The sequence below is a fragment of the Sprattus sprattus genome, assembly GCF_963457725.1.
Source record: "Sprattus sprattus genome assembly, chromosome: 6".
In the NCBI taxonomy this organism is placed as follows: domain Eukaryota; kingdom Metazoa; phylum Chordata; class Actinopteri; order Clupeiformes; family Clupeidae; genus Sprattus; species Sprattus sprattus.
In genome coordinates, this window is record NC_137925.1 from 30,247,280 (window position 1) to 30,262,958 (window position 15,679).

Here is a 15,679-nt window from a genome sequence, read left to right on the forward strand (position 1 = left end):
CTTGCATTTGATTTAGTTTTCATGACAAATTAATTGAGACTTGTATATAATAATGAAATCAGTAAATTACATTTCTTCTTAGAGAAGGTATAGAATATCTCAATATATTTAGTTTTATTTTGGGGATCTGTCATATGTGACATGTGATATGCATCTTCATTATGAATGTAAATGCAGCAGTACTGTACAGGATGTTTGGTTGGTTTTAACTTGGCACAACTACTTGAACAAGGATTAGATATATACCTACCTTTTGGGATATTATTATTATTATTTCTTCAGTACTTTTTGCTCTAAATCTTTAATCCATGAACATGCTGTTCACAGTAGCCAACAAACCTAAACTTATTGAATGACATCAACAGATAAGTTTGTGCTGTAATAACACTGCTTTGCCAGTAGGTGGAGTAGTTACTGCACTCATTCACTCTCCCCTACTGAGGATTTCCTTTTTCTCATTCGCCATGCACATGCATGTGTCCTGAAGACACACAGGCCTGTGCCAGACGCAAGTCCTTATCTCAAGTTCACTCGAAATTTAAAATAAAGTTCAAGTTGTGTTTTGGTAAAAACTTAAATCTCCATGACACATTGCTAAATTATTTCCACACTCTGCAACCAAAACTTTTAAAAGACACAATGGTATCTTAACACATTCAATGGTCTTGCCTTTCAGTGGAAGGCACAAGAGAAGAGCTCCACTGTCTTAAGTTGACTCCATTCACAGCAGTGTGTTCACGGGTGATTTCAGATCGGACCGATTCCTGGCTGTCAGCGTTTGCTTTCCATTCACGCTGCCTCTCAGTGCAGACAGACAGAGGTTGTATATACAGGATACTAGTATTTCCTCTCCGGCTCCAGACCCAATTTGAAGGACTGTAAAGGGCTGAATGCGTTCCAACTTCTGAGGGCAGCATGCCAGCAGACCAGAACAAGCTGCTCTTAGGGAGAGCGAGAGAGAGAGAGCGCTCAAAAAACCTGCTCGCTACCTTTCACTCCATTTATTCAATTGAGCTCACTCTCCTTTCATTTAACCCACTCAAATGCAGATTTCATTTGGGGTTGATTTAGAACGGCTAAAAAACTGTTTGGGAGCAATAAAGTGACAGTGGGCCTGATATATAATAGTTCCAGGATTACAGGCAATTGCATTACAGTACTGAGTGGGGAACTTTTTAAGCTTTGTGTCTATATTTGATAGCACAAATTGGATATGCTCGAGTGAATCAGTCTTTGTTTTGGCCTATGTTGTGTGGAGTGGTGGAATCATCAGAGCGGTGCTGGTGAGAGACGGGTCACTGACAGCTGTTTGAGTTGGTGTGGTGTGGAGTCCGTGTGGCTGTGTGGTGTGGGCTCCAAGTGTGTCTGTGTGGTGTGGGGTCCGTGTGTGTCTGTGTGGTGTGGGCTCCGTGTGTGTCTGTGTGGTGTGGGCTCCAAGTGTGTCTGTGTGGTGTGGGGTCCGTGTGTGTCTGTGTGGTGTGGGCTCCGTGTGTGTCTGTGTGGTGTGGGCTCCAAGTGTGTCTGTGTGGTGTGGGGTCCAAGTGTGTCTGTGTGGTGCGGGGTCCGTGTGGCTGTGTGGTGTGGTGTGGGCTCCGTGTGTGTGTGTGGTGCGGGGTCCGTGTGTGTCTGTGTGGTGTGGGGTCCGTGTGTGTCTGTGTGGTGTGGGGTCCGTGTGTGTCTGTGTGGTGTGGGGTCCGTGTGTGTCTGTGTGGTGTGGGCTCCAAGTGTGGCTGTGTGGTGTGGGGTCCAAGTGTGGCTGTGTGGTGTGGGGTCCGTGCTGCTGTGTGGTGTGGTGGGGGGTCCTTGCACATGGCAGTTAAGGCAGGCGGGAAACTTCGTTCAAATGATCATGTCGGTGGGTTGAAGAAGGGACAGACACAGCGTTGCTGGACACTATAACATGTTGCAGTTCCATGTAGCTTTGTGTCAGTCAGGAACCAAAACATTATGTCTTTTGTCCATGCAGCGAAGTTTGGAGTTAGGAACCCGTATTTAACAGTACACTGACTGGGGTCTGTCTATGATGGGATTGTAGTACGTCACTGGCCTGAGCAGCTGTTTATTTTTTAGTTATTAACTCTTATCTTAAATAGAAACAGATGTTTGAAACCCCTTTCAACTCTTTCTCAGGTAGCAAAGTAGGGGTCATTTAGAAGTTTGCTTAGCTGAGTTCTCTGTCAGGTTAAGCAATATGTAAGAAGACTGTACATTTAAACAATACAGTATATTTTAACATAGACCACCTTTCAGAAAATGTTGCCAATAATAATAATGCAAGAAATAGCTTATTGAAAACCTTTACTGAATAATTATTTGGCATAAAAGAACTCATCCCATAATAAACACTGTAACTTACTGACTTCTATTCTTTAAATAAATATTCTCATGGAGGCCTAGAAATATGAGTCATTTCTGGTCTGGGTATGTTTAAAAAAATGTATACCTAAACTTGAGCATTTACTCTCTTTCAGCGAGAGTATCTTAAATAAACCCAATTCCTTTTTAATGTACATATACTGTACTGTTTATTCAGGGTTGTTAAATGCTTAACATTAGTTAAAACAAATGATCCTTTTTAAATTATCTTCACATTACAGAGTGTTCCCTCTCATGTCTGCCGTGTCTTCATCACTGTGGTTGTGCAGATTGAACTGACTGAGTATCAGATTACAGATGGGAGACTCCAATCCAAGCTGAGCAAATAAAATAAAACAAAAGCTGTCTAGTATATCTATTATATATGATATAGTCAGTTTTATAAGGCAGTTTCGATGTTTTGTATTGTAGTCCATCTATGACTCAGTTATGAGTTCTTGTCCATGGTTTGAGTTTAAGGCAGGGTTAAGTCACCCACAATGATGATGTCACCTCTGCAACATAATATACAGTCTTTTGGCTACTTTAGCATCAGATGCCTTCAGTTGCTTAATCCCAACACTTTGTAATGGGCAGCCCAGGATGATTGTACATAGTATACATCCAATGTATGGTGCTATTGTCCTCTAAAGATAATTAACATCAAGACCACAACAGCTTCTTCTCATTTGACAAAGTGCTTGCTACATTCATCTCCATAGTGACATGGAGGATCTCTGAGGAAGTATGGAGGTGACCGCAAGTATTGAGCTGAGTGAAGTCTTTCTTTTGCAGTCTCCTAAGATTAAATCCTCCCCGCTCCTTCTGATGCCATAAGAGATCCATTCTTCATTTCATTCCTGCCAATGAAAAATGAAAGCATATGTCAGACCTCAGAAAAGCATTGCTGCTTTGGTTACATGGGAAACAAACAGAGAATTCACAGGTGTGAAGTGAGCGTGGCTCCAAATGGACGAATGTGAAACATCGTTTCTTTAGACAGAATAGTTTGGTGAGGCTGAGGGTGGATTCTCATAGGACAGCTTGAGTTCTTCAGGCCTTTCAAAGAGGCTGGAAAGCAGCCAAAGTTAAAAGATGGAATGTTTTGTTTGTTTAGTTTTCTCAACAATATTGTGTATAAACATATGCAGTTTTAAGTACAGGTTGATCAGGTATGAATGTACATCAATTCTTATGATTATAGCCATGAACAATTATAATAATCAAACTTTTCAAATGTTAAATTAATGAAATGCTTATTATTTTTTTAAAGCCAGTTTTGAAGGGTGAAAAATGTGTGAGTGGTTTCATAATTCAGATCAAAACTTCACTTAAAACAAGCCCAGGAGTCCAGCTCTGAATGTCTTCTAATCAAGCTTCACTGAGAAAACAGTGTTTTTTTCCACCAAGTTTCCCCTCAGACTCACTGGCTCGCTCTGACAAAGGGATTTCTTTCTTACACAGAGCCCCCGTTCCTCCCTCCCACTCTCCTTCCCTCACTCTCGCTCTCTCCCTCCCTCTCTCCCTCACTCTCTCTCTCTCTCTCTCCCGGCCTCTGTAACAGCTGCTCCTCAGTGCTTGTATCCTGCGAGAGTGATGATCAGTGTTTTTCATTTCAAAGTGTTTTTTTGGAACAGATGGTGGAGGGGAGCAGCGGGGGAATGTGCCAGCACTGGGCTGGGGAATGTGCCAATTCCTGCAGTGAGTGAGTTCTCTGGGATCCTGCTCGCGTGCCTTCACCCTGCCCTCTGCCCTGAGTGGCGCCAGCAGGACTTCCCAACTAGCGTTACGAACATCTGGTGTCTGGGACTGCCAGGAAAAAAAAGCAGCAGCTCAGCTAGTTTCCTTCTGAATGCGCTTATGCTAGGGGAACACATTAGCTCCGACACACACATAGAGTGCATGAGGGAGACACAGGAGTTACATTCAGCATGTTAAGGAGGACTTTAAATGGATTTTCCTTTACAAAAATGTATGAATGAGGCAATGAAGAATGTTTAAAGCAGTCCTTACTCTTTTAAGAAAATGATTGCATGTAAATAAAATTAAAAAAAAAAAAATGCTAAAAGTGCCAGACTAACATTATGCCGAACTCATAACATGCTACATGTTGCCATTTATTGATAGATTTTAATGCACAATTTGTGTTACATTTAAAATCTATGTTTACTTGAGATTGTTTCTTTTCACATTCTCTATGCAAACATAAACCTATTACCACCAACATTTGAAGATATTCCCAAAAAATTGCCAAAAATCTATGGGCTAAATCATCATGGTGCTGTGGTTGCTGGGGTCTTCAGCATGCATTTTGAAAGACCTGTTGATTTATGAGGAATGACAACTACCCACCAGTCCCCTAACCATGTGGATCCAGGGGAGCTCAGAAGGAAGTTCAGCCTGGGTTTACATGACTCCCCGTGTCATAAAAGTGCACACAAAGGCATCAGTCACCCCTCTTTATTTACCCGAGGCACTTCTCTCCTCTGTTTGGGGAGGAAAGAGCTGGCTGAACACCCAGTTCCTTTTCAAACCCAAGTTGATGATGATTTAATTTAATGGGCTCCTCACTAAGCAGAGGAATGCACAGCCTAATTGGTGAGTATATTTTACTCCAGCTTTGTTACGCTGTCCGCAGATATAAAATAGACAAAACAAAAGAGGTAAACAGCACAAGTATCTGGTTTGGAGTTCGTGCCACCAAGTCTGACAGAACCCATCAGAATCAGCAGCAGACACTGAGAGCCTCAGGGCTGTGTACCCCAGATGGGAACGCTCTCCTCTCCCTCGTGCTCCTCTGCAGCAGGACAACAATGTTTCATTCTCACACTACAGACTTTACAAACTAACTGCCACTATGGGGTTTCTTTGGTGTCTTGGTCATGCTGCACAGTACCGCTGAAATGTGTTATTGATTGAGTTGTTCTCTACTGTGTCTAACATTGAGTCTGTTAAAGTGCTTAAGAGGTACATTAAGTCAATCCTCAATATTTTAATATTTTATATGAAAAATTGGATAAATGGAATCCTTTGGTTTAGAGTGACTTGAAGGGATGAATTCCCCTTAAACTCTCCCTGAAACTATGCATGTTCTTGCATGAGCTGCAGTGCCACGTCCAGAGTCAAGGGACTTTCAAATCTTTCTGAAATGAACCATCCAGGGGCGGAGTGGCCATCGGGAGGACCGGGATTTTTCCCGGTAGGCCGGTCGGCCAATAATCTATCGAGAACCAGCCTGCAGACCGGCCTTCGCAGCCGTCGTGTCAAATTCATGAGCGGCCCATCGAGATTACATGTACGTCAAATCATGGTCCCGTGAAAATCTCTAAGTTCTCTGACAGTTCTGTAGTTCAGCAGTCCAACCACTATTTATAGCTCTATTTGTCTCTGTACATCACATCTATGGTGTGTGTCAAACTCACTCCCATTAATCCAACCTTCTGATTTTTGTTTAGCCTCCTATATTGATATAGCCTAATTCTTTTTTATTCAGACGCTTCATTAGGCTACTTTCATGACCACAAATATAAATTGGCCAGCGATTGAATTCGTTTTTTGTTGAATGTAGAATGGTCGGAGCAAATTGCCTCATGGGAAATGCGTATCGTTGTGCCTTTATCAAGTGAACCTAGGGAGATAAATTAGCGGCTATCAGCGAGAGAGAGCAGGTGAAGTGGACCTGATTGAGGGACATAAGAGAAAGGAGAAAGGAGGGGGCAAAAAGGCCAGACTGAAAAAGAGGCGGATGCTGGAGGAAAGTGCATCAAAATGTACAAGAATTACGGATTTATTCAACCAGCCGTCAACTAAATGCGAGTGAGTTGACAGGACACATTGTTGCGAATTAGCATAACAGTTGAGCCAATACGGGACGCGATTTGTTCCGTATTTCCATAAATGTACATATACAAATACACTGTCACTGTCACTGTCATGTCTGTCACCCACACATCAACACTAAATCTAACAATAATGATCAAAAGCCGCCCGTTTGTTTGTGTAGTTGATATGGGAGGTGGAGGGGATGCGGGTTGGGCCAGTTTTGGGCACGTTGTGGGCCGGTGGTGGGCCGGTGCAGTCAGAATTGTCCCGGTGGATTTTTGTGTCCCACTCCGCCCCTGGAACCATCCCTTTGCAGTTATTCTCCCAGATAACTGGTGAAATACCACATCAAGCAAACCCCTTCATCCAACTCTGTTGTATAAGTACAGAGAGGGGGACAACTTATTGGTGAAAGTGCCAGTATTGTTTAGATGTGTTTTATTATTGTAGGGTCTGTCACATTCACACTGATCAACCCACACAGGCCAAGTCACATCTTCACACATTACCTTCCTCTTCTTGGAGCGCCCCTCAGCCTGTAGTGTGCGGGTGCACTGCTCCACACACTCTCTGAAGCTCATGTTGCTGTGGTCCGGGGTGTAGTCCAGTTCTGCAAGTTGAGCCAGGGACAGGATGTAGTTGCAGGCTATTCTTAATATAGCCAGCTTGGAGAGCTTCTGCCCATAGGAGTAGCAGGGCACCTGGAAGAAACAGGACTGACGGTCACTGTGAGCCGCACCAAACACATGCCACCATAGCCCTGATTTATACAGTACTGATAGGGTACAGGAGATGACTAAAGTTTTATGAAAATGCACACTATATCATAGCCCAAAGGGGGATATTGGTCTTGTTGTTTTGTTCTAGTTCATACATTGAAAGAAAGAATAACCATGTTTGGATTAATAAAAATAGTTAATGAAGTAAGACTTATGAAACATTTGTGTCTTTCTATTGAAAGGTCATAATTGATTAAGATGGAGTAGGATTGTGTGGACTGAAACTGAACCCAAGGCTTTTAGGCCTTCTCTCTACACAACAGCCTAAAGCATGTCCCATCAGGGTCGTCTGTCTTACAGTAGCCTCTTTCTTCTTCTCTTTGGTCTGGATGAAACTGCACAGCAGATGTTAGCACCACATTTAACTTCACTTTGTTTTTAGCGCACACCAAAAGGGAATCAGAGTTTTTAGCAAGAGCTTTAGCTGTCTATGCATATAGTTCTAGCTGTATGGTGATCTGCCTCCAACTGCCAGAGTTTGTAGGCACTACTCTTTGAACTGTTCCTTGTGTGATTATTTTTGGAAGGGTTATGGCGTTTGAGACTGCTTGTGAATGTAGAAGCAATGCAGGATCAGCTCATGTCAGAGTGTGTGTGTGTGTGTGTGAAAGAGATAACTTGTTTTTGTTCATCTGATAAAAATATCAAACGCCTGCTTATGCATCCCTTCTGTTGTGCATCCCCCTTGAAGGTGACATAAGGGAGTATGAGCAAGGCAAGATACGTAACTTCGGAGCAAAGTCCAAGAATGAGGAAAATTAACATGATTTTTTTAAACTTTAATAGCCATCATTAATAACCTCCAGCTATTAAAAAAATCGACAGCCTCCTGTCATGGGACGCGAATTCTACTGAATCATGTGAGTTCATTGAGATTATATCTTTCTGTACCTTTTCCAGTTTGACCTGTGTAGACCTAATTGTCTGATGTCAAAGGTCATGTGCTTCTCCTCTTCCAATAATACCACCTAAGCCTTTCACTTGACACATCTGTTCAAAGTCATAATGGTTTAATACAATAAAACACACTGCAACATGCTTAGTTAATGTTTAGGTGATAGGCTACTGTGTTGACTGTGGTCAGTTCGGTGGAAAATACCTGTTTTCTAAGTGCTTCAAAGGCTGCGCTTATGGTATGCACCCGGGTCCTCTCTCTGGCATTTGCCAGCAATCTCCGTGTCTGCTGAATGGCTTTGATCTCAGTGACGACGCCAGACGCCTCTCCCAGCCGTTTCCTCGGCGATTCCGACGGCTCGTTGTTATTCATGTAAGACGCCTGTGAGGCGGAGGATAGCGGTCGCTCTGAGCGCTGGCACAGGACAACACGAGACTGCAAACTCTGTTCGCGAGGAAAAACCTGCTGATTGTCAAAGCCAACAACTTGAGGGAATGTCGCCTGAATTGTGTCCTTAGTAGAAGCTATTTCAGACAGTGATTGGGGTTGCGATGCACTGACCTTACCGCTGATTGCAGGCAATGCATTTATCCGCATATCAAGAGCCGTGTCCGAAATCCCCAAATGCCCAATGTGCTCTCCACTGACAACAGAAGCAATGGCTTGTAGCCTTTTCTGACTGTTAAAAACAAAAGTGCTGTCCATAGGGTCCGAATTCGAGTCTTCGTCCGAATTAGACTCATCTTTAGAACTTCTTACCTCAGTAACACGTTTAACTGGCTCCCGTGATTTGCGCTTGAACTTTTTATTCATAGACACTTCCTTTACGTTGAGTGTCTTCCAGTTGCCATCATCAAGAAGATGTGGGTCCTTCATTTTAAATGATCGCAGTATAAGTCCAAGAGAAACGTTAACCTTTGCTGATTACCCCAGGCTATTCCACAAAGAAAACGCTTCTCTCTTGCAATCACTCAGCTAGACACTGTCTGTCCGTGCTCAAGCCCATGTTCGATGTTAAAATCCAAAGCAGGCAGCTTAAGCAGATGCGTGTTGCTCTCTTGGACTCCCAGTGGCTTCTGGAGCCATGCAGCATTGCCAGCAATCTTGGTAAATGCGCCCGGACTCAGAGGACTCAGAGGTTCATATGTATTTGTTTAGCCTCAGTTTACATAGAAGCCCCTGTTGGCGAGATAAGTCTGCGAGCCGCGAGCACTAGGAGACCGCCCAAAATAAAACGACCCCGGGCGGTGCTCAAATAATAACACCGCCTATGATACCGCTACACTGAAGCAATAGGCCTACTTGACATCCGAAACTCCACCCGGACAACTTGTCACATTCTTAATTGCGACATGCAATATTCTCCGATACACGATTGGCATTGTCATAAATCTGCATATCAGCAGCTATAGTAAACGGCTAAACGTATAGGCTAGGAAAAATAGCTTTAAACTGTTGATCGGTGACATGGCACTTATGGTTCGAGATCAGTCAGTCCATGTAATAGGGCCTAGTTTAATTCCAACGGTGCATAATCTATTCAGTTGTTGTGTATGACACCAATAGCCCAAACCAACCATTATAATGACTAGTTGTTTGTTTTTGCTTGTGAATAAAGGCACACGACCACTCTTAAAAATTACACAAAATTAAAATAGCCTACATTTAAAAAGTAGGCCTATGTTCGATTAACATTGGAATCTGAGAACAATTCTGAAAGGTGCGATTTATTTTCTAAATTAAAATGTTTCTTTATTATGTATTACAATGATGTCATACAGACGGAAAGAGATGATTGTTTCTCCGTATCTCTTGTCTTTGTGTTATACATTATTCTGGCCCTTTTGATTGGACGCCATGTACATTTCTGAAACAAGAAACGTTTGTTACCATTTCTGCTGCGCCACCTTGTGGAGCTCAGCAGAATCTTGATGATGTTCATATTTCGACACAACAACGAGAGAAAGTCTTTTCCAGAAGCAGATAATATGGTTAATTGAAAAATATTTTGCCAATGTTTCTTAAAATAATATTTTTAAAACCGAGATTAAACAATATGCCTAGACTAGACAAATTCATTTAAATTAATTATTCTACCTATCTTTAACACGTCAGACATTAAGCTAATTGTATTGCATGTATTGTATTGCGGCTGCATAAACTGACATCTCAAAAACCATAACTATTTCCCCGGCGTGGAAGAATCAACAGGAGCAGGAGGACATGGGATTAAAAAAAAAAAAAAAAAGGCCTCTAGTTGTTCCTGGGCAATATGCCATTGCTGCAGCGACCTGCTGCTTCCTCCAGATATTAAATTCCTCTGGCATGTACTCTGCCCTGGTTGACGCCAGCCCTCCACAAGACCCCAAAAGTAAATATTTCTAACAGGCAGGCTTGCATGGGTCTCTCTGATGAGGTAATTTACTGCTCTGTCTGTGAGTTTTGAATGTAGGCTAGCCTACGCATGTTTAATTTCACCACACAAAGCTACTAAAGTGTAAAGGGAAATATTTAGTGAAAGAATAACATGACAACAGATCCACTAGGCAACAGATATCTTCAGGGAATATGAAGTACGCCAATGTGGCAATAACATACCTATATAATTGTTGGGAAAAATGAACAGAAGCATGAACAGAGATATGAAGGCTGTGACAACAACCCTTAAGTTGCACAGATATTTGCGAGATGAGACATAAAAATAAATGTATTCTTACTCTTATCTGATACCATTTCTATGCCTAGGAAATATGTAGCCTAAACTGCGGGCTCTGTCTTATTCACAGCTTCTTGGGAGATTATACTGTTCTGTTCACCTTTTAACTATCTTTTGCAGTCTGCGACTGTGCTTTATCTGAGTGGCCTACTTCTTTTTTATTGGAATGTTCCCCATTTTCCTAATTTTTCTTCTTTGAAAATTGCATTCAGGTTTCTAACAATTGATTCAATATCGTTTGATAGGTCCAACTGATATGGACATATGCCATTAAACTACTGTCATCCTTTATCCTACAAGGCGGAAACCTGACAGCTAATGATATAGGAGTATTTGGTCACGGTATACTTTTTATCGGGCTTTGGGAGTAATTGGGATATCAAGATTGGTGGGACTTTTATTGTAAAACTTCCGCAAAATGTGGCTTACCGGAAGTCTGCGTTGGCAACAGCTGATTGTGAGGATGGACTCTCCCGATGTGACATTTACTTTGGCGTATGTTGTGTTTGCATTTTGTTTTGTATTTACCCCAAATGAGTTTAGATCAGCAGGCTTTACTGTTCAGAATTTGTTCTCTGCATGGCTCGGGAGCGAAGACATAGGTTTCGTCCAGTACCATATCAGGAGAACGACCTTAACCCTCGTAGTCCATTGCTCACTGCCTCTTGGTAAGTTTTGAGGTCCTACCTACTGTAGGCTACATTGTGTAGCTTTCTTGAGGATGAGATGTTCGTGAGGAATGTAATATTTTGACTAAAGTGACGATACTTGTATTGGTGTACAGAACTTAATGTAAGGCACTTCATCAGACCTATCACAAGAGGATAGTTTATTACCTGAAGCCACACAACATGAAATGTAACGTTATCTAAGGTAATATTTTGACTTTAATGACAATACTTTAGTTGTATTGGTCTACTGAACGGAATGGAAGGCGCTTCATCAGACCTGTCAAAAGACGAAAGTTTGTTACCAGCAGCCACAAGAAAAGCAACCAAACAAAAAACAAAATGTAACGTTTCTCTCCTTCTGTCTTGTCAGGGTATTATTTGGGTATGAGTGTAGCGGCACCAGATAAAAATCTGATCTATGTTTACCTGGCAAGCAATGGATGGCAGCTGTACTTCACCGTGTCCGTTGCGGTCTTTCTTCTGAACGGCTTCATTGCTCTCTACTGGTCTGGAAATAAATGGGGTAATCACCCCATATCAAAGAACCTGGGCTCCCATGCCTTAGCCCAGTCCAGTTGGAGAGCTGTAGCCTCCTCTGTTAACACAGAGTTCCGCCGCATCGATAAGTTCGCCACTGGTGCGCCCGGTGCTCGAGTCATCGTCACGGACACCTGGATCATGAAGGTCACCACCTACTACGTGCATGTGGCCCTGCAGCAGGACACACACCTGACGGTCACCAACTCCAAACAGCATGAACTGTCACCGGACTCAGGCACGCCAGTGCAGATCCTCACCCTTAGTGTGGCCAGTATCAATCCCAATGTTAAGCCCTTTGACATCAGGTAAGCACACATTGTCTAATACTTATATGTATGTTGATCTCACTGTTAATCGACATGTCTACACTTGACGAGCTGTACTGAATATATTACAGGGCTCCTTTAATTTAAATGAATTATTAATGGATTATTTCAAAATGAATGCTGTGCGTTTTTGTAATAAGCACTTGTTTTAACAGTAGGCACATTACCAAAATCAACAATGTCGAGCTTTAGACTATGTGTAGTTATATCATGTAAATATAACATCTAATTTCTCCCTAATGGGTCACTGTGTAAAAATAAATCATATCTTTCTATACCAAAGTGAAATCACTTACCTTTACTGGATCGGGATGAATGTTTGAGGTTAATGTATTTTACAATGATATTTTTAAATATTACGATGTTCTTCACCCTAGAAGATAAACATGTAATCCCTGACTTGGTTGTTGCCAGGTTGAATTCCACTGAGTACACTGAGCTACGAGACAAACTGCAGGCTCCTGTAAGGAATGCATCCAATGTGGTGATCCACCTGACCATGAGCGAGCTCTTTCTGGAGACGTTTAAGTCCTTTGTGGAGCTCAACCAAGTCTATGAACACACAAGTGATCAGGTCAGAGCAGCACAACACACTCAAGTCATCAAAACTAGATTCTACAAATGGGTTTGTGTGTTTATAATATAAAGGCCAGGCCTTTAGTAACGAATAGGATTTGAGTGCGCTTTTGACTTTGTAAATAGTGAATTTGTAAGTCATTGTCAGTACCTCATTGGATGACTTAATAGATGTTTAATTATAATTCTTCAAGCAAGTAGTGAAATCTCCTTCATGTGCCCAGGAGCTGGAGGCCTGTATCGGCTGCATGCAGGAGATGGCCGACATCAAGCTGCTGCGTCTGTGTCCTGGGGAGGGAGAGGGCGAGGGCGAGTGCCAACAGTGCTACTGCCGCCCCATGTGGTGCCTGACCTGCATGGGCAAGTGGTTCGCCAGTCGGCAAGACCAGCAGCGGCCTGAGACGTGGCTGGGCAGCCGGGTGCCGTGCCCCACCTGCAGGGCCAAGTTCTGCATCCTGGATGTCTGCATGGCGCGCTAACTCGGCCCAAAGCTCAGAGATGTGAAAGGGTGGAGAAAAACAACCAGAGACCCTCTCAAAACTGTAGCTTTTGCCTCTAACATGTATTTGAATGAATGCTCTTTTTCAACTCTACCCATAGGTGAAAGGATGGATGGTTCAGATGCCATTTTGAGAGACAATGCAAAGATACTTTCAAAAGACAATGAAAATGGACATGAATCTTAAAAAAACCCGCTGACGGTTGGAGGCTCTCGGCTGGATCAGTTCTTGCTTTTTAGACAGGAATAGATTTCCACATGTCGGATGTCTTATGAGCTCTTTGTTGTTTATCTTTTCCCTTAATCACACCAGTAAGATAATGCACCTTATATGTGCCTTCTGTCCATTTGCCTTGCTTTTTCAGGCTATTTCACAACACACATCCTAGAAACATCCTTTACCCTACCTTCTCTGAGACTTTTAGAAATCAAGTGCAATCAAGTGGTAGATTTTTTTAATTTAATTTTCATTTTGAATGAGTTGAACTTTCACAGCCGAAGAGAGGACTAAAGGACTGAACTGTTTTGTTGTCACAGGGCTTACAGTACCAAAGGTGTCCACATCTGGACACTAAGACGAGGCACAGACACTGGAAATATCGCTTTCAGTATTGTATATTCATTGGAAAGGGGCAATCATACAGTGTCTTTAACGGGGGTATGGGCTTTTTTTCATGATTGCAGTCACTGCTTATGGACAGGTATGACCTAGTGTGTGACAGCAGCAGTCTGAAATTAGTGTTAGTGTCTCTTGAGTGTTTGTTGTCATGGGGATGTGCCAAAACACATGACTGAGCGTCTGGAATGAATGATCAGAGCCTGATCGCAACTCTTTGATTGTATCTAAACGTGGGATGAGGTTTCCTGTTTACAAGTTCTTTTATTAACGTGTCCTTTAAAGGGATGAAGTCACTTAAGTTTGCTAGCAGTTCAAAAATAGTTAGAAAACATGGATAGATACACCTTTAGCAGGCTTTTATCCTGATTCTACACCATTGGAAGGATGGAAACCTCTTCGTTACAGTTTACCTAAATATGTGCTGTTTTGTTTCAGTCGTAGAGGATATCAACAGAGTATGTATACGTAAGGGTTTTGGGCTAATATTAATGGCAGTCACAGCTTTTTGTTTGCCTTAATAAAAAGTTCTTTGTGGGTACTGTATGAATTGGGGTTTCCTCTCATATCCATATTAACTATACTGAATGGAAATAATTATATATGAAATATCAAGTTATTGGTAAAAGTATTAGGCATCAACCATTGGACATTTAAAAAAAATAACATAACTATAACAATCCTACCTAACAAAACCTCAGGGGGTTGTTATTTGTCTTCTGTCAATAGTGTCTGGCCATGCATAATCTTTTTTCCTAGAAAACTAAATGTAAATAAGATGAAAAAAGATGCCTTGTTGTGATCGTGTCTTGAGTCTCTTTAGTAGAGGGCTCCCTACCACTCAGTTCATTTTATGGCTAGAATGAGACCTTACAGACAGATTAGATTGTTGTGTTTTTTCTTTTTCCAAGGTATTGATTTTTTTTTTTTGTTTAATATGTTTATTAAGTTTTTTTCAGGTATTAAAGTACAAACAGACATAAAATGCGTCAATTGAAATAAAATTGAATAATAAAATAAATAAAATATATCAAACACACAGACAAACAAAAATAACAGGGCGTACTACTCAAGACAATGAAATTTATGATGCATCACTAGTAAATGAACACAAGATACATCAAAGAAGAGGTGAGTGGCCTATTGTGAGTCTCATAGCTGCTCAAGATCGCCATCAAATTGAGCAAGATGGTCTAAGAATGGCTGCCAAATCCTGTAGAATTGTTTAAGATTGTTTGTCAAACTGTATCGGATTTTCTCCATATGTAATAGAGAAGTAAGCTCTGTTAGCCACGTCTTGAAGAGTGGCACTGTATCTGACTTCCACAGCCTTAGAATCAGTTTCTTTGCAATTAACATTCCATACATGATGGTGTGCTGTACTGGGATACTTTGAGGCAATAGAGACAGGGAGTAACCAAACAGCGCCACCTCTGGCTCAGGCTTGAATGCACAGTTGTACATTTCAGAAAACCATTTGAATATTCCACACCAGAAGTTGTACAGCTTTGAACATGTCCAGAAAAGGTGGGTTAAGGATCCTTCAGCAGATTTACATCGATCACACAAAGGAGAGACTGTAGGATATATTCGATGCAGTTTAGTTTTCGAATAGTGGAGTCTATGCATAACCTTAAACTGGATTAAGTGATGTCTGGCATTAATAGAACAATATTGGATTCTGCTGAGACCCTCCTGCCAAACAATGTCATCTATCTGGAGACCCAGTTCCTCCTCCCAAGACTTTTTCAAAGAGTGGGTGGCATAGTTCACTTGTTCAGAGAATACCTGACAAAGTTTGAAATCAAGCATTTTGAATCAGGTGTTGTACCCGATTCAGCCCCCCCGTCAGCATAAGCCCCCCCCCCCCCCCCCCCCCCCGTT

At 42.0% G+C, this 15,679-nt stretch overlaps 2 protein-coding genes across 2 annotated transcripts; one reads left to right on the plus strand and one right to left on the minus strand.

The window, feature by feature from the left end:
- Positions 1-2,404: 2,404 nt before the first annotated feature.
- atoh8 (atonal bHLH transcription factor 8) lies at positions 2,405-8,966 on the minus strand. Its single transcript, XM_080841054.1, has 3 exons — positions 8,056-8,966; positions 6,687-6,878; positions 2,405-3,215 (listed from the first exon to the last, which is right to left on the minus strand). Exons 1-3 carry the CDS (start codon positions 8,725-8,727, stop codon positions 3,210-3,212), a joined length of 870 nt encoding a protein of 289 aa, XP_080697180.1. The 5' UTR covers positions 8,728-8,966; the 3' UTR covers positions 2,405-3,209.
- Positions 8,967-11,013: 2,047 nt separating this feature from the next.
- On the plus strand, positions 11,014-14,453 carry tmem129 (transmembrane protein 129, E3 ubiquitin protein ligase). Its single transcript, XM_080840166.1, has 4 exons — positions 11,014-11,235; positions 11,609-12,083; positions 12,519-12,678; positions 12,905-14,453. Exons 1-4 carry the CDS (start codon positions 11,031-11,033, stop codon positions 13,157-13,159), a joined length of 1,095 nt encoding a protein of 364 aa, XP_080696292.1. The 5' UTR covers positions 11,014-11,030; the 3' UTR covers positions 13,160-14,453.
- The last annotated feature ends 1,226 nt before the right edge of the window (positions 14,454-15,679 follow it).

What these genes read in the sequence shown, in the direction of transcription:
- atoh8 (XM_080841054.1), bottom strand. Translation starts at nt 8,727, where the DNA reads ATGAAGGACCCACATCTTCTTGATGATGGCAACTGGAAGACACTCAAC. An exon ending in TTGAAGCACTTAGAAAACAG is followed by an intron (nt 6,879 to 8,055) that starts GTATTTTCCACC and finishes TGTTTCTTCCAG; the next exon opens with GTGCCCTGCTACTCCTATGG.
- tmem129 (XM_080840166.1), top strand. Translation starts at nt 11,031, where the DNA reads ATGGACTCTCCCGATGTGACATTTACTTTGGCGTATGTTGTGTTTGCA. An exon ending in CCATTGCTCACTGCCTCTTG is followed by an intron (nt 11,236 to 11,608) that starts GTAAGTTTTGAG and finishes CTGTCTTGTCAG; the next exon opens with GGTATTATTTGGGTATGAGT. An exon ending in GTTAAGCCCTTTGACATCAG is followed by an intron (nt 12,084 to 12,518) that starts GTAAGCACACAT and finishes GGTTGTTGCCAG; the next exon opens with GTTGAATTCCACTGAGTACA.